Source organism: Lontra canadensis, unplaced genomic scaffold, assembly GCF_010015895.1.
Source record: "Lontra canadensis isolate GAN:19392208 unplaced genomic scaffold, GSC_riverotter_1.0 scaffold27, whole genome shotgun sequence".
Lineage (NCBI taxonomy): Eukaryota > Metazoa > Chordata > Mammalia > Carnivora > Mustelidae > Lontra > Lontra canadensis.
Window position 1 is genome coordinate 11,619,662 of NW_022631021.1, and position 23,349 is coordinate 11,643,010.

General features: G+C 34.0%; 1 protein-coding gene across 1 annotated transcript in view; it reads left to right on the forward strand.

Annotated features, from left to right (window-relative positions):
• The window catches only part of EYS (eyes shut homolog), a 1,652,140-nt gene that overhangs the window by 1,046,213 nt on the left and 582,578 nt on the right, over positions 1 to 23,349 (forward strand). The window contains 1 exon segment of the mRNA XM_032864581.1: positions 12,893 to 13,043. Coding sequence (XP_032720472.1) covers positions 12,893 to 13,043 — 151 coding nt within the window.

Consider the following 23,349-nt stretch of genomic DNA (forward strand, 5'->3'; position numbering starts at 1 on the left):
TCTGCCCCTCCCTGCTTCTCTTGCTTGCTCTCTCTCTCTCTCCAAGAGAGAAAGAAAGACAGAGAAAGGGAAGGAAAGGGAGGGAAAGGGAAGAGAGAGGGGAAGGAAAGGGCAAGGGGAAGGGAAAAGGGAAGGACAGCGGGGGAGGTATTCACTGCTATATCCAGATATAAAATGCAGGTTACTTGGTATATAGAAAAGGGAAACTAACCCACATATTTGTGACTTTCTCCAGTTCCTTTCATTTACAAAACAGTTACAATCACACTTATGTTTTATATCTTTAGATCCTACAGGTCTTGAATTAGAAAGCATTATGTTTCAAACACAATAATGAGAAAATGTTTTTATTAACTATTTATTCTCCATTTTTCTCTTCCATAAAACTTTTCTTAATCCAAAGGATTAGAACAAAAATCATATTCAAAAGACAATTTCTGTTAAAACTCTGTTATATATTACTTTTTAAAAAAATTATGTGATGAGTATGTACTTGTGTATTTATACATTTATACTGTATAATGATACTTAAAGTTATTTTTATCTATTTTAAAACAGCATATAAAAAAGCAATTTGAAAACAACTTATATTTCTGTAGTACTGAATCTGACTTTATATCTCAGGTGAGGAAATAGAACCCGTATTTCTCTTTTAGCACTAGGTATGTCAGGATGTGCCAGCATCTCCATTTTGCTATTTTAAATATTTTCTTCTATGATAACTGATGAAACCTTTTCCTAAGAGTCCATTCCAATTTAAAGAACTTTAACAATGAACCAGAATTTGTGAGTTTGGCTATATGCAGCCAATATAACTGAAAGCAAAAATTTTATGGTTCAAATCATCAATTTTCATTTCAGTTTTATTGTCCCTCTTCCTCTTATCTGAAAGAATGGTCATAAGTATGATTTCTGAGTCTGAAGTTGCTGCAATTTGAGACCCTATAAATATAGTTGTCATTGTGATGGTGGATTTAATGCTATACTAGGTTTGCCTAAACAAGTCTTCCTAGAGCAGCTTTTGTCTGACTCCAAGTGATGGATGATGAAACCCAACTGCTCATGAAACTTTATTGTTCTGTGTGTTTGTGCCCATGCTTGTGTGTTTTGATATAAGTGAACGTTCATCAGCCATTTTCAAATATATTATCCTTTGATTTCGGTGAATCTCTTATAACTCTTCATAACTAGTCTCTTGGGCACATGTACACATTGCGGAGGTCACCATTACAACTTAACATCTGTATGATGGCTTGCCTCTCTATTTTTCCCCTTGGTATATCAGAGAAAGTCTCAGAGAGCAGCATCGTTTTAGAATCAAGGATCAAGAAATCCCAGCTTTAGAGCCATTAGCAGTGGTTTTGGACAAGTTGTTTGATCTGGTCAAACCAGATGTAAAACTCATAATAATGCTTACAGTAAATAAGATAATGCAATACAGAACACAGTATATCTAATATGCACAAATAAAGAAGGATGACTAAGTTTCACCTAGAATATATGGTGGCAATAAATGTCTAGATGAGCTGGATCTCTGCATTTCAACAGACTTCCATTGAATAGTATATTTTCCATAGTTTCTTGAACATTGTTTTTCTCAGCTTAGCATCATTCAAATAGTTTTTTGCTTTGTTTCAATAGTTTTCTAACTGTTGATAATAATATCTTTTCTATTATATTACTTAGCCCATTACTTTATCAGTATTCTACCAATATTATCCTTAGTTCATGAGTCTGTTATTTGATTAATGTATTTCTTTTATTCACAACTATGTGTAGTTTAAATCTAACTTTAGTCTAGAAAAAAATTCTTTTGTATTATACACACACACACACACACACACACACATATCTCATATATCATGGACTTATCCATTTTTATGATCCAGAGTTAAATAAATTCAGAGCATCTAGAATACAGATACTTTGAAGACAGGAATATACAACTGCATACAGAGCATAAAATGGGGGTAGGTGGTAAAGCAAGAGAGCTACAGGTTAAAAACACTTCCAGAGAAAAGAGTGAGCTTAAGATTATCCAACCTGGACTGAAAGAGAGAAACAACTTACAATTTAACAAGCTGAACAAATAAAATGTTATGGATTAGCTGTGTCCCCCTAAAATCCCTATGTTGAAGTCCTAACTCTGGTTACCTTAGAATGTGATTGTATTTGGAGATACAGTTGTTACAGAAGTAATTATGGTTCAATGCAGTTAATATGGGTGGGCCCTAATTAAATATGACTGATGTCCTTACTAGAAGAGGAAGAGACACCAGAAATGTGTATGCACAGAGAAAATGCCATGTGAGGATACAGGGGAAAAAGCAAGCAGGGCAAACCAAACATACTAACACCTTGATCTTGGATTCCCAGCCCTTAGATCTGTGAGAAAATAAATTTTTGTTGTTTATTTAAGCACCCCAGTCAGTGGTATTTTGTTATGGTGGACTCAGGAGAATAAAACACCGAACAAAACCAATCAGCCAAACAAAAAAACTAGCATTTATAGAGTGTCTGACTTTTCTTTCTAATCGCTTAAGTTTTCTATTCAACAATCAAGAGATGTGTGGATTGATACACACTTATACCATAAAACTTACCTATACATTACATTTATGAAGTATCAAAAAATTAGGTAGTCTTACCCATTTCTCTAATCCTATTATCCTGCCAGCATTCCCACACATGATTGTGCTCCAGCACCCCCAAGTTTTCTTTCAGTTTACACAAGTCCCTCCTTCTGCCCTCAGGGACTTTTGCAAATGATGGTCTCTCTGCTTAGCACATTCTTTCCTAATTCTGCTGGTCTACTGTTAGCTACTTATTTTTCAGATTCCATCTCAAATCTTACTTCCTTGAGAATGTGTTCCTGACATCTCAGTTTAAATCAGTCCCCAACTCCTTTAAGCATTATTATGCTTACTATATATGTCATCCTCTCTCTTGAGATTTGAATTACAAAAGGTGGCCCTAATGCAGTTTTGTCAATCTTGTATCCTAGCGTAGACTGTCTTGCCTGACACATACTAATATTGAAAAATACCTGCATGACAAATTAAGAGTAAATGTCTCTTAGGTAATAAGTGATGAAGCTGACAGCCAAAAGGAATTCTTTCTGACTCCAAAGTCCATGCTTTCCTCTTTCTTCTTAAAAATGTGTGTATACATATTTTGTATACAAATATATTACATGTACATGTTTATATTTGTATTAAATAATCTATAAAAGGACCAGGGAACAGAAGTAACATAGGTATTTCTAAAATGAAATTGAAGTGAGCAAACAGCATGTATGATATCAGGTAGCTACAATGCCTCATTTCCTCTCCCCCCTCCTAAATAAAAGATGTGTAATACAGCAGAATAATCTGGAATCCCTAGTGACATTTCCTAAGGCAAATAGGCTTTATGCATAATATGGAACTACATCTAGATTAACCTGAAAATGCCCACCATTATGTTGAATTTTGTGCAACTTAATTCTGTAACTAATCTGACTAGGGATTTACTCTCTAAATTCTCATAATGAAATCATTAGCACTCTTTTTGAAAGTGTGATGTGCTGACCAGCCCCATCACAGAATGTCAGGTATACACTTGCAGAGTAAGCCATACATGAGCTCCAATGTCTCTGAAACTCCAGTGGCAGATCTTGAGGAATGAAAGGAGGTCCTCTGAGGGATGATTTCATCACTATATCACTTTATATGTTTCCATGTGCTTTTTGATCCTTCCCGTATTTCTCTGGGAGAGACGGACTTCCTCTATCACTTCTGCTTCTGATATCTTCTTGAACAGTTTTGAAGGTAGCCACAATATATCCAAAGATTCTCTGAGGGATTGCCCATGGTAGAAATTAAGGTATCACTATATAAACACTCTTTAAGCTAATAAATTGTATTTCACAATTATTCTGCTGGTCTACTTGATCTTTTTAATACTTCAGAAAAATAAAATTTTAAAGACATATTTTGTGAGTATTCAGAAATTATCAATGTCATATTTAAAATAGTTTATTTATATAATTTGCCAAATTAACATCTGTTTGCTAAATTAATTCATGAGGTTTTATTAGTGTTCTTTTTCTAAGGTAGATATTTCATCTCAAGGAATTATGACTAAAGTGACTAATTGCTCATAATGATACAGATAATAATTGGATATATTGTTCCTGATTAAATTTAAACAGTGATCTTAGTATCTAATAATCTAATGTCAATTATATTAGTATCGAGTATTATTTTATAGATCCTCAAATATAATTTAATTAGGACCATCATAATTAATATAGGTTATTAACCATATCACTGGTGTTTAATCTCAATCACAAATGGAAAAATATATTTAAAAATCCATTTACCCAGTGGCATCTGGGTGGCTCATTTGGTTGAGCATCAGCTCAGATCATGATCCTAGGGTCCTGGCATCCAGCCCCTCATCAGGCTCCCTGCTCAGTGGGGAATCTGCTTCTCCCTCTCCCTCTGCCCCTCCTCGTGTTCTCTCATTCACTATCTCAAATAAATAAATAAAATATTATATATATATATAATTTATATTATATATATAAATATATAAATAGACTTTTAAATATATATGTATATATATTTAAAATGGACTTTTAATATGTATGTATATACATATATATAACTATATATATTTAAAAGTCCATTTATCCAGTGCAGAGATCTGAAATTTTAGCAGGGAGCAGTCTTTCAGAAGAATCATGGCTCAGGTCATGATCTCAGGGTTGTGAGATCGAGCCCCAAGTAGAGCTTCATGTGCTCAGGGTGGATTCTGCTTGAGATTCTTTCTCCCTCTACTCAACCCCCAATCAGACTCTCTCTTGAACATAAATAATAAAATCTTTTTTAAAAAATAAAATCTTTAAAAAAAATTTTTGTCAAGGTTCCAAAAGTATGAACCCCAAAAGAAAAATCAATTAGCATAATACTTAGCTTAGAACTAGCCAGAAAACAACTCAATTGCATGATATTGTCAGTACTAAATTCAGAGCTTTTAGCTACTCTTTGCTCAGCTGCCCATAATTGTTAGAAAATCTCACTGTGGCTCAATGAATGCCGGCAGTTACTTTGCCAACAGAAAGCCCCATGGGCAGAGGGATAATCCTATTCTAACATGGAGACCAGGGCCAGCCTGTGGTCACAGTGGAAGTGGCATCTAAGCACCTGGCAGCTTGTGGGTTTCCTGAGCATGACAAGGCTGCTTCCTTAGAATCACACTTGCTGAGGGAATAGTTGATGTATTTCTAGGAACACAATTAATGCTATAAACTAAAAATAAGGCCAGTAGGCCAATGCCTTGGTTTTACTAAAAATCAAAGATGGACAAATTATAACTCTGCCAGTTGAAAGGTTATTTTTTTCACTGGAAAGACAAAGCAGTCATATAACAAAACAATACATAATTGAATGCAAAAATTAATGAATGGTACACTTTTGGTGGTATTAGATGGTGAAGAGATCATTAAGACTGCAAATATTAGTAACATTTTAGGTAATAAGTGAAGCTTAAGTAAGCTCTTAATTATGAACAGCATTTAAATGGATAGAAGAGAAACCTTGGCAGGTGGAACAATGAGGAGACTTATCTAAATATAGCAGAAAATTCCTGTTGTAGAGCTGTCAGAGATACAGATAATTAAATAAGAGCCTAAATTGGAGGGGTGGGTGCTTGAATTCCAAATGAAGACTTTTAGATTTAATTTTTTGGCAGTGATTTACTATCCAAAGCTTTAAATTGAGGAGTTTATCTTAATTTTTTCAAAGATGTGATGAGGAGTAGAGGCTTGGGAGCAATTCCATGTCCCCTGCAGAAACTACCTGAATAAATATTATAGGAATCAAATCTGCCATCATTAATAGAAATATCCCCTATTTATTTCTCTTTTAAAAATCAATTTTTCAAGAGAATTAATACATTTCTTATAAGCTAAGTGCATATAAAATATCCCTAGATGGGGCGCCTGGGTGGCTCAGTGGGTTATGGCCTCTGCCTTTGGCTCAGGTCCTGATCCTGGGTTCCTGGGATCGAGCCCCACATCGCATTGGGCTCTCTGCTTGGCGGGGAGCCTGCTTCCTCCTCTCTCTCTGCCTGCCTCTCTGACTACTTGTGATCTCTCTCAAAGAAATAAAATCTTTAAAACAACAACAACAACAAAAATATCCCTAAATATCAGGAGTAATTTGATCTGATAAATAATTGTGTTTTGACATCAAATACATAAATTGATGTCTATTTTTCATTAGTATTTGTGAGAATAGACCGCTTAGGTGTTTAAATCCTCCCTGAAAATATAGTTATTTTGATTTTTATAGCAATTTTTTTACTTTTCTGGCTGATTAAATAAATTAATAATGTTTTCAATGTAAATATGATAAGCAGTTAACAAGGCGAATACACAAATGTTCAGGTTCTGTGGTAAGGTTTAATCACTGCCAATTAAAAATGCTTTCTTAATTATAAGGTAGAAATCAATTTCTAAACCATGACTTTTATAATGCTCCAGAATAGTCAGAAAGTTAATGTCCAACATAATGAAATTCTATTTGCTGCATTTTTTATTGTTTATTTGTCAGATTGGCCTATTCTATGTATTTCCTATAATCTTTGCTAAGACATGTGGAAGCTTAGAAATTGTTGCTGTATGATGATAGGCATGCAAATAATAAAACAGTAGGTCAGCCAAATCTCTATTGTGTTCAGCATAGTTATTTGACCTTTCCTGGCATCTATCTTGAATACCAAAACATAATGAATAGAATTTATGGCACACTAAGCTTTTCTTTTAGGTTCTAATTAGTGGAGAGTAGTTAACGATTACTATTAATGTGAATACCAATGACAGATAAGAGCAATCATTGCAAGTTTGGGAGAAGAACAATTAAAGGTAGTTCAAACACCAGGAGTCTTGAAAGAGTTCTATATATATTAATAATGATGCAAAAAAATTATTCTACTCATTTGACCTTTAAAGCACCCTGTGTGCTGATTTTAGAGAAAGCATTAAAAAGCCTTGATGGAAAAATTTTACACTGCATGGTGTGCTAGGCAAACTGTATCATCAGCAAATGCTAAACAATAATGTTGTAAGACTGTTTTCTTACGTTCAGTCAATTCCTGTTAGATTCAATCGGACACAATCAAAATAGCATTGCCTCCCCTCTAATGAGCGTAGGGGGAAAGATATGACTGCTGTTAAAAAGTGTATCTCTTGAATAAAATAACAATCCTGCTAGATGAAATATTAGAATTGCATTTTCGGCAAAGAAAACATGATGGTCTACATTGTTATAATGGAGGTGTACTTACTTTCATCTTTCTTTAGCTTAGCTGCCAGCTCTCCAGAATATGTGTATGAGAAAAGATAATATGCTATCCTTGTATTCATTTACAGTGGGTAATTTATTTCAGAAATGATAATAGCTTTGAAAACAAGAATAAGCCAGTACAGAATTTTAAGTATGAAAGAAAAATTCTTATATTTATCCAAAGGTGAAAGCCTACAGAATTAGTGCGTAGATAATAGTGTTCTTGATGGTGAAGCAGTTTACCCTCTGTGACAATGAATAGAAATTATACAACAATAATAAAAACCACAATAAATTTTAGAGAAAAGCCTGAAATGTGATATGATTATAAATAATTAATCTCCTACCATGATGTATGAATCTTTCCCTAATACTTCGAGTTCTTTTATTTATTCCTATCAGAGGTCATGGCAAGTCTTTAGCTTAGAGTTGATAATCAAAAGCCAATCACCTGATCTATTACTATTCATGCAGAATACCTTTCTAAGGAATTAAATTTCATGTGGCTAACACTAATTAAGAGAGACATGTCTTGAGATTTTTAACAAAAACTATTATCAGGTCCAAATCCAATTAAAGAATCAAATTCTGTACTCAGTTAACATTAATACCGCTTCACTGATGTGATTATAAGATAATATAAAAGATCTTCCTATATATCAGGTCAAATAATCATCTCTCTACTCCCAGCACTATAGGTACCAAAATCTGTATTAGTCAGGACATTACCAGAAACAGATCCAGCAGAAGATACATATTAAGAGATTTATTTTAAGAAATTGGCTTATGTGATTGTGGGATCTGACTGGATAAGTACAGTCTGAGGGGCAGGCCTGCAGGCTGGAAACCGCTGGGTGGGAGCTAATGCTGCAAACCAGAGGTAGAATTTCTTCTTCAAGAAGACTTCAGTTTTGGGGCGCCTGGGTGGCTCAGTGGTTAAAGCCTCTGCCTTTGGCTCAGGTCATGATCTCAGAGTCCTGGGATGGAGTCCCGCATTGGGCTCTCTGCTCAGCAGGGAGCCTGCTGCCTGCCTCTCTGCCTACTTGTGATCTGTCAAATAAATTAAAAAAAAAAAAAAATCTTAAAAAAAAAAAAAGAAAACTTCAGTTTTGCTCTTTAAAGCCTTCCAATTGATTGGATGAGGTCTACTCATATTGTGGAGGACAATTAACTTTGCTTAAAGTCAGCTGCTTGTAGATGTTAACCATATCTACAGAATGCCTTCACAGCAATACCTAGATCGGTGTTTGAATAACAAGAGACTGTAGCCTATAGCTAAGTTGCCGCATAAAACTAACCATCACAGACAGTAAATTGAGAAAATTTTTTGAAGAAAATTTAGGAATATATAAATATTGAGAAAGCTTATGTACTGCAAGTAAACTTCTAGAAGTTTTCCTAGGAAAATAAATTGATGTGTGTATGAAGATGTATGAAACAGTCATATAGTGTAGATTTTTGTTTGTTTGTTTGTTTGTTTTTTAGATTTTATTTATTTATTTGACAGGGACAGATCACAAGTAGGCAGAAAGGCAGGCAGAGAGAGAGAGAGAGAGGGAAGCAGGCTCCCCACCGAGCAGAGCGCCCGATGTGGGACTCTATCCCAGGACCCTGAGATCATGACCTGAGCCGAAGGCAGCAGCTTAACCCACTGAGCCACCCAGGTGCCCCAATATAGTGTAGTTTTATAGAAAAGGATGAAAAACTGAAAAAGTTTCCCAAATACCTGTTGGACATTTTAGAAATAAAGTACAAACATACAAACAATTACTATACATTCATTAAAATTAATAGTGTGGAATAATATTAATACACATAAATGTTTTTATTATATTATTAAATTAACAAAGGCAAACTCTGAGTTTATGTGTTACATTCTCAAGTTTGAGGAACATTTTATCATAATATGAAAGTTTTAAATTGCAATACAATAGTAATAGTTCCTTCTGGAAAATGCAAGTCATTGTGCTTTTCCTTTTTTATACTTTCAAAATTTTATGCAATATTTTCTAATAAATATAATTAGAATAAAGTATATGCTATCATCAAAGGAAAATAATGCTGTCATTCATTAAACATGTATTTTATTTCTGACAGTATCTTGTAAAACTGCTCGTTATTTAGCATATACTGTAGTGTTTGCCACACACAAGGCCCTGCTGAAGGTTTGAGGATATAGGAGTAACATAACAAAGGCCTCTTTTTCCTCATGCTGTTGACATTGTGGTGAATGAACTATAATCTCAGTAGAGAATAACATGATCAAAATGCCCAAAGTAGAGACGCTTAAAAATCTGGTATTGAACTAAGCTCTCATTCTCAACCATAGACAGACAAAGCCTTTAAAACTCTAGTTTATTCATTTCTCTTCCAGCTTTCCCCATTTCTCAAAATCCACATTTGTAATATCTATTATTCTTCCCTCTTCCTACCATAATGATCTTAATCACACAGCGGTCAATTTCTGAGTATTTCTACTCTGCATTTGTGTGTAGTCTGTGCTACACAACTTAGAACCATGATGTATTAATATATACTGTATGTCACATTTCTCCTTTTTGGTCTCTAGTCAGATCCCTAAGAAGAAATACCACAGTTGAATATGGACTAAGTGCAAATATTTAAATGAAGAAAAAAAATTCTCATTAGAATAAAATATTAGAAAATATTATAATTTGTAATATAAATATGTAATACATATGTATATGTATTTAGATACAAAATTTAATGGAGTAAATTTCTAACATCTAAGTGGCTTTATGCAGTGATTCATGAATTACACAGTAGTCAGTCTAGCAGATAGAAAGGAGCTCTGAAGAGCTATGCAAGGCAAAGGATTTTATAGTCAGAAGGGAACAGAGACAAGGAAATCATACCAGGCCAAAAAAAAAAAAAATGCTTTATTTATTTTTCTTAAAGGGGATGGAGAGGGTTATCAAGCAGATTACCTAACTAATGTTAATCAGGGAATTCCAAATTGGTTGGTTTAAGTTTCCATTTCTGAGAGCTCTGAAACGGTAATTAAGTCTTGGTTTGGTGACATGGAGGCTTAGCATAAATGAATCCATTCTGGATCTGTTGTCTTCAAAAATTAGATGTTGGTTAAATTATGAGTTTATGTTGCTTGTGTAGTCAGGGAAAAAAATAGAGAGAGAACATATATATATACATATATATATGTATACGTACACACATATATATATAATTTTAAGTTATCTTTTCAGTTATTATAACCAAAGGCCAAATAAATATGTTTGATAATTTAATGGGTTTCATTTGCTTAATGAAATATGGGAAAGGAGTTCATTAACAGAGTATCAGTGAATAATTATTATTGCTATTTTAGTATCACAAAGCAGTACAAATTGTTTTTCCAAACATTAAAATTTGAAGATTGATTGGAGTAAAAGTAGTTGTGCTTTTTATTTTTATCATTTAATGAAAACTTCCTAGAAGCTGTATCCTCCCTAAGATATTTTTAACAGCTTAATTGTAAGAAGTAATTAACCCAGAAAGCTTCTAGTTTGCTTCTAAATACAGAATCCAAGAATATCAAATGGGTTCTAAAAATGTTCAACACATTTTTCTCCCAAGTTCTTAATATACAGAGAAACATTATTGTTTCAAAACTTTTCAAAACTTTCTTTATGAAAGCATTAATATTGTCTGCAAGGCTATACCTGATCTTAGTTTTATTAACTTTGTATCATGGTATAGATAGAAGGGGGATGTAAAAAAAAACTCCAGATATTTTTTTAAGAAAAAAAATGCATTTGCATCATAAACATGATTTATTTCATTGTTCCTCTTACTTATGCAGTACAAAGGTGCCTTAATGTGTGTACAGTTGTGTGTGTGTGTGTGTGTGTGTTTGTATGTATTCACATATGTAGAACAGACTTTCTGGGGTCATGAAAACATTACTAAAATTGACCATATGCTTGGCTATGCCTAAGTGAATAAATTTCAAGAATTAGAAGCAAACAGAGAATATTCTTTGAATAAACTTAATTGAGCTTTTATAATATTTTATAATACAAAAATAACCAGAAAATCCCTGCACAATTCTGAGTAATTCTTGGACTAAAGAAAAAAATCACAAAAAAATTAGAAAATATTTTGAATAGATGATGAGAAGGAACTTTTTGTACATAGGTAAATTTAGTCTTAGAAAGAAGTTTACAATCTTGAGAGCATGCATTAAACACACTAGAAGCAGGAGAGTAAATTAAGCCCAAAGAAAGTGAAAAGAAGAAAATCATAAAAATAAGAGCAGAAGTTAACGGAGTAGGAAACAAACAGAATGGCAACTATCAACAATGCCAAAATTACACGTTTTTTGAAATTTGCTACTCCCTACCAAGACTAATCTGCAAAACAAATAAAATGAGAAAAGGTACAAATGGCCAATATCACAAGAAAGAGAGATCATTAGAGTCCCAACACCAATTATATTTTATTGGCAATAATATTTGGCATGATTTTATTTTAAGCAAATATTTTTGATAAATAAAAGTATTTTATGCCAATAATTTTGAAAATGAAGATTAAGTGAAAATGTTTCAAGAAGAAAACAAAATTTAATAAAATGGACATGATAATACATAGGTAACTGCATTGATGAAGTACATTGCATCCATATTTAATACCTTCCTCAAAGAAAACTCCAAGTCCAGGTGACTATATTAGTGAATTCTACAACATATTGAGCGGTAGATATAATATTACATAAACTTTCTGAAATAATATAAGGACAGCATAATCTTGACACCAAAATTTTATAAGAGCAATACAAGCCAGGAAGTTTGAGGGCACTCTGTTTAACATATATATTCTTTAAAATATAGAAAAGTGAAACCTGTGTCATATAAAATCAACATATTTTATGACTAAGTAGATTTATTTCAGGAATGCATTCAAACATTCAAAAAATAGTGAACATACATAATTCATCACAGCAAAAAGAAAAAAGGAAAAATGGTTATTTGATAATCTCATTCAAAAAGCTAACAAAGTAAGAGGATTTATACTACAAATATCTGGATTCAATAAAAAGTATCAGTATTTCAGACAGTGTGATATTGGTGCAGGGGTAGAAATAATGGACCAATAAAACCTAGAAATATACACACACACACACAAACACACACTCCTATAGGCAAAGGTATATTGTATGCAGGATAACCATATTTAAACCTGATTCCTTACAATATTTTTCACTCACAGAAAATTTAACACTGTTAAAAAACTGAAGTAGGATTTTACACTCTAATGTCATTTTAGTCATGATGAGAATGATCTGTTTATTATCAGGATTTATTTGTTTCATTAAGTGATTGCCATGATTTGTTTTGCCTGTCAAAATTTAACTTTGTATTTATGTACTTAAAACATTGTTTCTAATTTAGAACAGATTAATCTACTTCTGGCTTTATTGTTTTTATGGTGAGATAATCTATTTACTTAAATCTTTCTTCTTTTGTTAATAGCTTAATTGGTCAGACAAATGTTTATACAATACATGCTAAAACCATAATTTTTTTTTTCCTAAATGGTTGCAGGCAAGAATTTGATCCATGTAGAGCTGAATTGACTATTCTAGGGAGGACTATAAAGGCAAGTGAATCTGTCAATCACGTATCTGGAAAACCCTTGCCAGAATCAGGATCTCTCTTTATTGGTGGATTTCCGTATCTTCATGGTGCAAATCAGGTATTTCTGTTGGTATTTTAAAATACATTGTGGGGTGCCTGAGTGGCTTAGTTGGTTAAGCGTCTCATTCTTGATCTCAGATCAGATCATGACCTCAAGGTTTTGAGTTCAAGTTCTGCATTGGGCTCCACACTGGATGTGGAGTTTACTTAAAAATATATTGATATATATAGATATAGATATGTAATATACAAAATGTCATTTTATGAAAAACAAAAATTGGAAAACTTTAGGAAAGCTCCCCAGTTAAGTGGAGCTATTTTCATGGTTTCAAAAGAAACTATCAAAGACTGAAACAGGAAGAAATAGACAATCTGACTAGACCAATACCCAGTAATGAGATTGAAAGGGTAATCAAAAACCTTCCAAAAAACAAGAGTCCAAGGCCAGATGGCTTCCCAGGGGAATTCTACCAAACATTTAAAGAAAAAAACATACCTACACTACTGAAGCTGTTCCAAAAAAATAGAAACGGAAGGAAAACTTCCAAACTCATTCTGTGAGGCCAGCATTATAGTGATCCCCAAACCAGACAAGGACCCCATCAAGAAAGAGAATTACAGACCAATATTCCTGATGGACATGGATGCCAAAATACTCAGCAAGATGCTAGCTGATAGTATCCAACAATACATTAAAAAGATTTTTCGCCATGACCAGGTGGGGTTTATTCCTGGGATGCAAGGATGGTTCAATATTCACACATCAATCAATGTGATCACATTAACAAAAGAAAAGGAACAAGAACCATATGATCCTCTCAACTGATGCAGAAAAAGCATTTGACAGAATACATCATCCTTTCCTGATTAAAGCTCTTCAAAATACAGGGAACATACCTCAATATCATAAAAGCCATCTGTGAAAATCCCAGAATGACTATCATTCTCAATGGGAAAAAACTGAGAGCTTTTCCCTTAAGGTCAAGATCATGACAGGGATGCCCAGTCTCACCACTGTTGTTCAACATAGTATTAGAAGTCCTAACCTTAGTAATTAGACAACAGAAAGAAATAAAAGGCATTCAAATTGGCAAAGAAAAAGTCAAAGTGTCTCTTTGAAGATGACATGATACTTCATGTGGAAAACACGAAAGACTCCACCCCCAAATTACTAGGACTCACACAGCAACTCAGCGACGTGGCAGGATACAAAATCAATATGCAGAAATCAGTTGGATTTCTTACACTAAACAATGTGACTGAAGAGAGAGAAATTAAGGAATCAATTCCGTTTACAATAGCACCAAAACCCGTAACATACCTAGAAGGAAACCTTACTAAAGAGGTAAAGGATTTATACTCTAGAAACCACAAACACTTAATGAAAGAAATTAAAGACACTAAGAGATGGAAAAATATCCATGCCCATGGATTGGAAGAATAAACAGTGAAAATGTGCTGCTCAGAGCAATCTACACTTTTAGTGCATTTCAAAATACCATCGACATTTTTCACAGAGCTATAACAAACCTAAAATTTTATGAAACCAGAAAAGACCTTGAATCACCAGGGGATTATTGAAAAAGAAAACCAAAGCTGGGGGCATCACAATGTCTGACTTCAAGCTATATTACAAAGTTGCTATCATCAAGACAGCATGGTATTGGCACAAAAACAGACACATAGTGGAACAGAATAGAGACCCCAGAAATGGGCCCTCAACTCTCTGGTAAACTAATCTTCGACAAATCAGGAAAGAATACCCAATGGAAAAAGGACAGTCTCTTCAATAAATGGTGCTGGGAAAATTGGACAGACATATGCAGAAGAATGAAACTGGACCGTACTCATACCATACACAAAAATAAATTCAAAATGGATGAAGGACCTAATTGTGAGACAGGAATCCATCAAAATCCTAGAGGAGAAATAGGCAGTAACCTTGTTGACACTGACAACAGCAACCTCTTTTAAAACACGTCTCTAAAAGCAAGGGAAACAAAAGCAAAAATAAATATTTGGGACTTCATCAAGATAAAAAGCTTTTGCACAGCAAAGCAAACAGTCAACAAACCTAAGAAACAATCAACAGAATGAGAGAAGTTATTTGCAAATGACATTACAAATAAAGGGCTGGTATACAAGATCTATAAAGAATTTCTCAGGGTACCTGGATGGCTCAGTTGGTTAACTGGCTGCCTTTGGTTCAGGTCAATGATCCCAGCGTCCTGGAATCGAGCCCTGCGTCGGGCTCCTTGCTCATTGGGAAGTCTACTTCTCCCTCTCCCTCTGTCTACTGCTCTGCAGGCTTGTACTCTCTCTGTGTCTCTCTGTCAAATCAATCAATCAATTAATCAGTCTTTAAAAAAAAAAAAGAACTTCTCAGACTCAACACCCAAAAAACAAATAACCCAGTCAATAAATGGGCAGAAAACATCAACAGATACTTCTCCAAAGAAGACATACAAATGCCTAACAGACACATATAAAAATGTTCAACATCACTAGCCATCAGGGAAATACAAATCAAAACTACAATGAGATCCTACCTTACACCAGTTAGAATGGCCAAAATTAACAAGACAGGAAACAACAAGTGTTGGTGAGGATGTGGAGAAAGGGGAACCCTCTTACACTGTTGGTGGGAATGCAAGCTGGTACAGCCACTCTTGAAAACAGTTACGGAGGTTACTTAAGATGCTAAAAATAGAGCTACCCTATGACCTAGCAATTGCACTAGGAGGTATTTACCCCAAAGATATAGGTCAAGTGAAAAGAAGGACCACACGCACCCCAGTGTTCATAGTAGCAATGTCTACTGTAGCCAAACTGTGGAAGGAGCTGAGAGGCCCTTCAGATGAATGGATAAAGAAGATGTGGTTCATACATACAGTGGAATATTACTCAACCATCAGAAAGGATGAATACCTACCATTTGCATCAACACAGGTGGAACTGGAGGGGATTATGCTAAGTGAAATAAGTCAAGCTGAGAAAGACAGTTATCATATGGTTTCACTGATATGTGGTTATAAGAAATAACATGGAGGATCACAGAAGAAGGGAGGGAAAACTGAATGGAAGAAACCAGGGAGGGAGACAAACCATGAGAGACTCTGGACTCCGGGAACCAAACTAAGGGTTACAGAAGGGAGGGGGATTGGGGGATGGGGTAGCCAGGGGATGGGTATTAAGGAGAGCACATAGGGTCATAAGCACTGGGTGTTATACACATCTAATGAATCATTGAACACTTCATCAAAAGCTAATGATGTACTATATACTGGCTAATTGAACATAACAATAACAAAAATAAAATATCATGCAAAAGTAAAAAGAAATTTTAAGCAATTCTACCAACATATGTGACTTCAAAAAGTTTATTGTTCTCATTACACAGAATTGCTCTGGTATCAGGCTGTTTTTCCATCTAATAGCTGTATATTTATGGGCTTTTGTTCACTCCTGTGCTAGTGATTTCACTGGATTTATGAGTGGGTTGGGTTAAAAACATACCACAAGTCTGATTTGAGAAATGGAAATAGAAGACCATTCCCAGTCTCCACTTCATATGGGGTTACTAAAATGTAAAAACATTCTCTACAGAGTTTTGTGCATATGCCAATGCAGTCTCTAAATTTCCATTTAGATAATTAGCTTATTGTCTTCATTATGAACCTATATTTTTAGGTAAGAGCTTGCATGCTGATTTAAATGCTATTGATTATTGACTCCATTTTATGTTATTACAGAGAATTACTTTAAAAATTTAAGGTTGCTTGTTAATTGTATCAATAGCTTATTACATTTTTTAATCTTTTACTGTATTTATCATTGTACTTTACATATTTGAACATACTGTTTTTATTATTAGAAATCTGAAATGCTCTTATTTCAAAGCCCCACAAGTATTATAAATTGGGTATAAATTTCACAATATTATAAATGTTATGACTCTATTTTATGTAGGCTAAAAATTTTCAAAGTAGATATACATAAAGAACAAAAGTCACTTGCATAGTTGATGTGACATAAATGCTTTTAATGAAATGAAGGAAATTTTGTCTCTAAGCATGCAGACATTATATTAAATTCAGCTTTACTCCATTAAACTTTTGTGACTTTTTCTATAGTAATGTACTTCACTGACTTTTTCCTAGATAAGCCTATAAGCTCTATAAGAGTAGCAATGTCTGTTTTGTTTACCTTTTTATATCTCAAGGCAAGGACAGTTTCTGTCACATAGTAGGTGCTTGATAAACATCTGGTAAATGTATGATCAATTAAAGAGTGGATGATAGGATTCCAAAAACTTACATAAATTAAACTTTAGTCATTTATATTTAAATTGGTTTCGGACTTCACAGCTTTATATATATTTACTAAGGAAAAGATGAGTTTTCATATAGAATTTAATTTTTGTGGGCATACATTAATTAAATGCAGGTTCTCAAAACTCAAGGAGCTAGTATTCTGTTGAGAAGATATAGAAATGTCTCTATAAAGTTGGGTATTTAGTCTAATAGAAATATGAAAATATGCAGGGACAATACAGAAAAATAGAAAAGGAATCCTCTTAATCTCTCTGGAGGAATAAGAGTTGGTAGTGAGGCATAGATGTAAGGGATGATCAAGTGTCTACAAGGTAAATAATATGGAGACTATCATTCTGGGCCCCATGAAACATCACACACACATGCTTAGGTAATGGAAAGACCTAGGAGAGGGGGAGTTTGAATAGAAATAACTCATTATTTCGGAGGCATGGAGTTTGGTGTGAATTGAGCAGGAGGAAAACTTGATGTTGAAAAAGTTGAGCAGGAGTCTGAACATAAATGGATCCTGTATATAATGTGAAATAATATATATTTTAATATTGGTATATATGGAAGCCATGTAAGAAATTTGAACAAGGACTGATCTGATGTAGTTTTCTCTCTGATAGCAACTGAAGTTATAGGATTAGAGGGGTTTAGACTGCCAGTCAAGAATTGGTAATGTTAGGACTAATATTAATGAATATTAAATGTACATTGAATATTAATATTAATAAGAAAATTAAATAAGAAATATGTTGTGACAATAAGGGTGAGACAATGACTATAAAAACTATTGAACTTGTAAATAATTATAAGAAAAAATAGAAAAATTAGAATTTCAATGACCAGTTTGGCTTACATAAGTAAGTGTCTTACTTCAGATGGGGATAAGATTATTTATGAAGATGGCAAGTTCATTTTGCATTTACATTAATTATGGGCAGAGACAATTTTCAAGTATTTGCCAGCTGGTTTGCCATGACCACTAATTTATCAATCCACTGCATCAAATATCTTCCTGCTGCATATCATTCTATTCAGTGGGACATTGTGATATAAAGTAAGTTATTTGAAATATGAGCCTTGACTTCTTAAGTGATCCTGATGATATGGCTATGGAGTCTTTATAAGGGTGTAGCAGGGGCCACAATCACTGGTTGGATTGATTTTGTGGGATGAAATGAGAGTTAATGATTGGGGATCAGCAGTCAAGGAGTGGGCTAACAGAGGGGCCCCCAAAAGTGGTTAAAGAGTAGAAAAATTGGTATTGAGACAAGGGGAAAAAATATTGTCACAAAAACAAAGACAGAATTTCCAAAGGGAGTATACAATTGACATCAAAACTACAAAATGTCAACCAGCAGTTTCAGGAGAACAATAAGAATAGAAAAAAAATTGTAACTTTTTCAGGAGAAATAAATGGAATGGAAAAAGCAACAGATATTTGATTACTTTTTCTAGAAGCTTGTTAATAAAAAGAGAAAGGTGTTATCTAGGGGAGGACAGAGTGTCAGAGTAAGTTGCAAAGATCATAGTAAACTATATTCTGAAGACACTTTTTTTCCCAAAACCTTTTTAGAAAGGATTGGCATTAATTAAGGGATTATCTGAATAAAAACTTGGTGCTCATTTTGGGATGTAGAAGAACTGGACATTTGTCACAATCAGATTTAGAGAAATTTCAGTGTGTAGACCAGTGAAGTTACCTGGAAATTAAAAGGACTGCCTACTAAGCAGGTTTCCCCTCCTTGTTAAATATGCTGTATTTGAAACATTTTAAGTCAGTCAGAAAGATTTTATGATTTTATTCTTTTCTTATACTGTTACTACCTCACAGTAACTGTGTATGTGTATGACAGTCACTATATTGCTATGTACTGATTGATAAAAACACAATATAAAATATATCTATAATACTTAAAAGGAAATCATGTGATGGTTCAGAAAACAATGAAAAAACAACTTTGTCAACCTGTGTCTGTGCAGTACAGCCCCTTTGAATTATCTAAGTATCATGCAGGCTCTAACTATCTAATTATTGTGTTCTGAATAAGAGCTGCTGTTTAAACACAGTGGGTTATCAGTACTCAGAAAATTAAAAACAACAGGTTTGCAGTATTAAACACTGAGAAAGAGAACTGTAGTTGAGTCCTCAAGCCATTAAGTGCTAAGTTACACTTAACTCTCTTGCCTCCAAGTTTCCAATAATGTCTTTTTGTACTGGCCAGAACCCCTCCATGTAATAAGAGCTCCTAATCCAATGTATATATGCTGACAGGTTGTTTAATACTTCCTTTAACAAAAACACACAGAGCTCAGTAGGGAGGAGAGAATGAAACAGTTATGCACTTTAAATTTTTTGCCTGAAGTGTGAAAAATTCTGTGTCCCCTGAGGACTGTAAATGATAACTTCCAGAGTCCAAGAGTAAATGCCCCCTCTCTGGTGGTAGCAAAACACTTTCCTTGGTAGTGCTTTAATTGTTTTATACTTTCTAGTGCATGTGCCCTGCTTTTGGGTCTAAGATGCTTAAGGACACCAAGCCTTAATTCTTTAGCTAAAGCAGACCAAGTTAGAATGGTACCAACTATTGTCTTTGCTAAGTATAAAAGGAAGTAAGATGATTATCCAGATATATATTATTGTTAATCCATTAGTAGACTTTTTTTTTCTTTCTACAAAAGTTAATAATATAAAATGTGTTCCATGAAGATGTTAGTTCTTTTTCACATTCAAGTTAATCAGTAATATTAAAAGCAGAATTTATGATAGTATATACTCTTATATAAGATAGGGATTTTTGAGGAATCAGTGACTAACTTAATTCATTTGGGCCACCATGACAAAAATACCAAACAATAGGTGTCTTAAACAACAAACACTTATTTTTCATAGTTTGGAAGTGTGGGAAGTCCAAGATCATAGTGCTGACAGATTGCAGTCCAATGAGGGCCCCTTTTCTTTTTCATAGACAGCTGTCTTCTGCTATGTCTTCACATTGGCAGAAGGAATAAGAGAGTTCTCTGGAATTTCTTATAAGGGCACTAATCCCATTCATGAAGGATCTACCCTTATGACCTAATCACCTCCCAAAGCTCCACCTCCTAATACCAACATATTGGGAATTAGGATTTTAATATGAATTTTAGGGGGACACAAACTTTCAGTTCATACCAGTGATTTATTCAAGAATCTAAATATTCATTTTAACTTTTAGTTTAATTTTTAATTTTAACACAATAGAGGAATTAAATAATTATTAAAATTTTAAATGAATTCCTTGAGAAAATAAGAACACTTTGGTAAAACAAGTAAGTATTATCTACTTTATATATGCTTAAAACATTGATTTATATATTCAAAAATTAATCTGCTACAAATCCATTCACATTTACAAAAAAGCCTGTCAGTCATCAGGCTTTTAAAAATCTTTTAGCCAAAAAACTTACTGTTAAATTAACAATCTAACATAAAGACAGAATTCTCCTTTGGAAGTTTTGATTGATTTCTGAGGAACAAAGGGAAAAAAATCACCTCAGTTGGCTATATTCCTGTTTCTGTTAGAATATTTTGATAGCTTATGTTACTCATCATGGTTCATTATAAATTTAAAGAAGAAATAACCCCTCAGTAATACATAAACAATGTATTTGTTTATGATTTTGATAGACTTTTAGAGGATGCTTGTCAACCTTTTTGAGCTCTTCCAAGATACTTGTTATCTGAATACAAGGTAATCAGTCAGAAATAAATGGAAACACACTATTGAAAATAATTTTCAAAAGATGACTATATTCAACCCTGTTGGGTTATGTAAATGCTGAAAAGCAAGGTAAAACAAACAAAACAAAACAAACAAAAAACAGTTAATCCCCACCTTTTCCTTATTTTCTTTCATTTGATGTTAAAAAGAAAGTCATTCATTTCTCCATTTGACCAGTCTATAGGACTACCATTTAGGCTTTTAGTTATCTATTTTGCCATCAGTGGCATTTTGCTACAAATAAACAAAATATCAGATGAGGACCAACCCAATGATAATTATTTCTCATTCCTTGCACATGTAAGAATCACTTTTAATTTACTCCCGTGCAAAGGCCTGCCTTGCTTAAGGAGTAATCCTCTGTGGACTGAGCCTCACTCAGTTGTACAGCAAAAACTGGCTTCTACTCCACATAAAGACAGATTCTTCTCCCACAGTTCCTCCTTTCTCTACCAACTGCACTTCCATTTTTTGCTCTGATCCATATCTTTATTACTTTTGTCTCTATTTCTTGATATCCTTGCAAAGCTCTGTAAGGAATTTGGGAGGACCTATCTCTGAGTCTGTTCCTACTCCAAATCCTTTCTTAATCTGTGTTTCCGACATTTTAAGGATCTCTTCTTGAATTCTTCCATTTGTGTTTGCTTCTGGTTCTGAAAAGTTCCCCATATATGTAATTATAGTTCCTTTTATTCAAGAGTACTGGCTTATATTTACCACAGTATACCTTACCCTAATCATTTCATCTCATTAACAGATGTAGGAAAAAAATAAATGCAGGTCTGCACACATAAATCTAGATACTTCAGAAGGAGATATCAAGCATGAGTCTAGGGTTTCTGGTGGCTTAAGCAACAAAATGGGGGTTCCATTACTAAGATGAGGAAAACTGTGGAGAACAGACTGGGGGGGAAATGAGATGATTGATTGGACACTTCAAGTTTGAGGTATCTGTGAGGCTTGCAGAGAGAGGAGTTACCAAGATTAACACTTGTGTTCATGACTTAGGGAATTCTCAGCATGTAGTATTTAAATACATGTGATCAGATGAGATCAACTCAGGGGGAGAGTGAGGAGAATGAGAAGAGAAGAACCAGAGCAAAGTCATGGAGAAAAGTGAGAAGGTAGTTAAGTATCCGAACATAAAGTAGGCAGAGGAGTTAAGAGCACAACCAGGAAAATGAGCTGTTATTGTAGCAGGCAAAGAAGAGCAAGTTTCAGCAAAGAGGAGCTCTTCAACCCTGCTTAAGTTGAATCTATAAAGAATAAGGGCTAAAAAGCATCTAATAGGTTTTCTGACATGGAGATCATGATAAGCTTGTAAGAGAAATGACTACCTCTTTTTAAGCTCATGATGGTGTATGAAGGAATATCATTAGCATTCTGTTAAGAACCAATGTTTTCCCTTGGCAAAAGGGGGAGAACCTAGCTGGATATTTGCTTCCTATTATAACAAGCATGGAAATTCCAACTGCAGGGAGGTAGTTTAGTAGGTTTTTAATCTGCATTCTAAATCCTTTTTGTATCACCTGTAAAGTGGAAGATGTTCATATGCTAAACAACAAAATTTTCTAGTTTAAGAATACACACTAGTGAAATTCTTATACTTGAATATAAGGAGACATACTGCCTCATGTAACTGGAATTATTCAGTATCTGTCTTTCTTTGCCTGGCTTCCTTCACTTAGCATAATGTCCTCTAGTCCATCCATGTTGTCACTTATTACAGAGTTTCCCTTGTATAATTTATTTATTTATTTATATTTTTAAAGATTTTATTTATTTGACAGAGTGAGAGAGCACAAGCAGGGGGAGCAGCAAAAGGAGAGGCAGGCTCCCTGCTGAGCGGGGGAGCCCAATGTGGGGCTCAATGATCGTGACCTGAGCTAAAGGCAGCTGCTTACCAACTGAGCTACCCAGGTGCCCCCAGAATTTCCTTTTTTTTAAAGGCTGAAAAAAAGATTCTTTTTTTATTTTTTTAAAGGTTGAATTCCTTTTTTAAAAAGGAATAGTATTTTGTTTTATGTATTTACTACATTTTCTTTATCTTTTGGTTTGTCAGTGGACATTTAGATTATTTCCATATCTTGGTTCTTGTGAATAGTACTGCTATGAATATAGGAGAGTCAATATCTTTTCAAGATCTTGATTTCAGTTCTTTTGAATAAGTACCCAGTAGTGGGATTGCAAGATCATATGATAGTTCCATTTTTAATTTTTAGGTAACCTGTGTAATACTTCCCATAGCAGCTGCACCATTTTGCATTCCCACCAGCAGTGCACA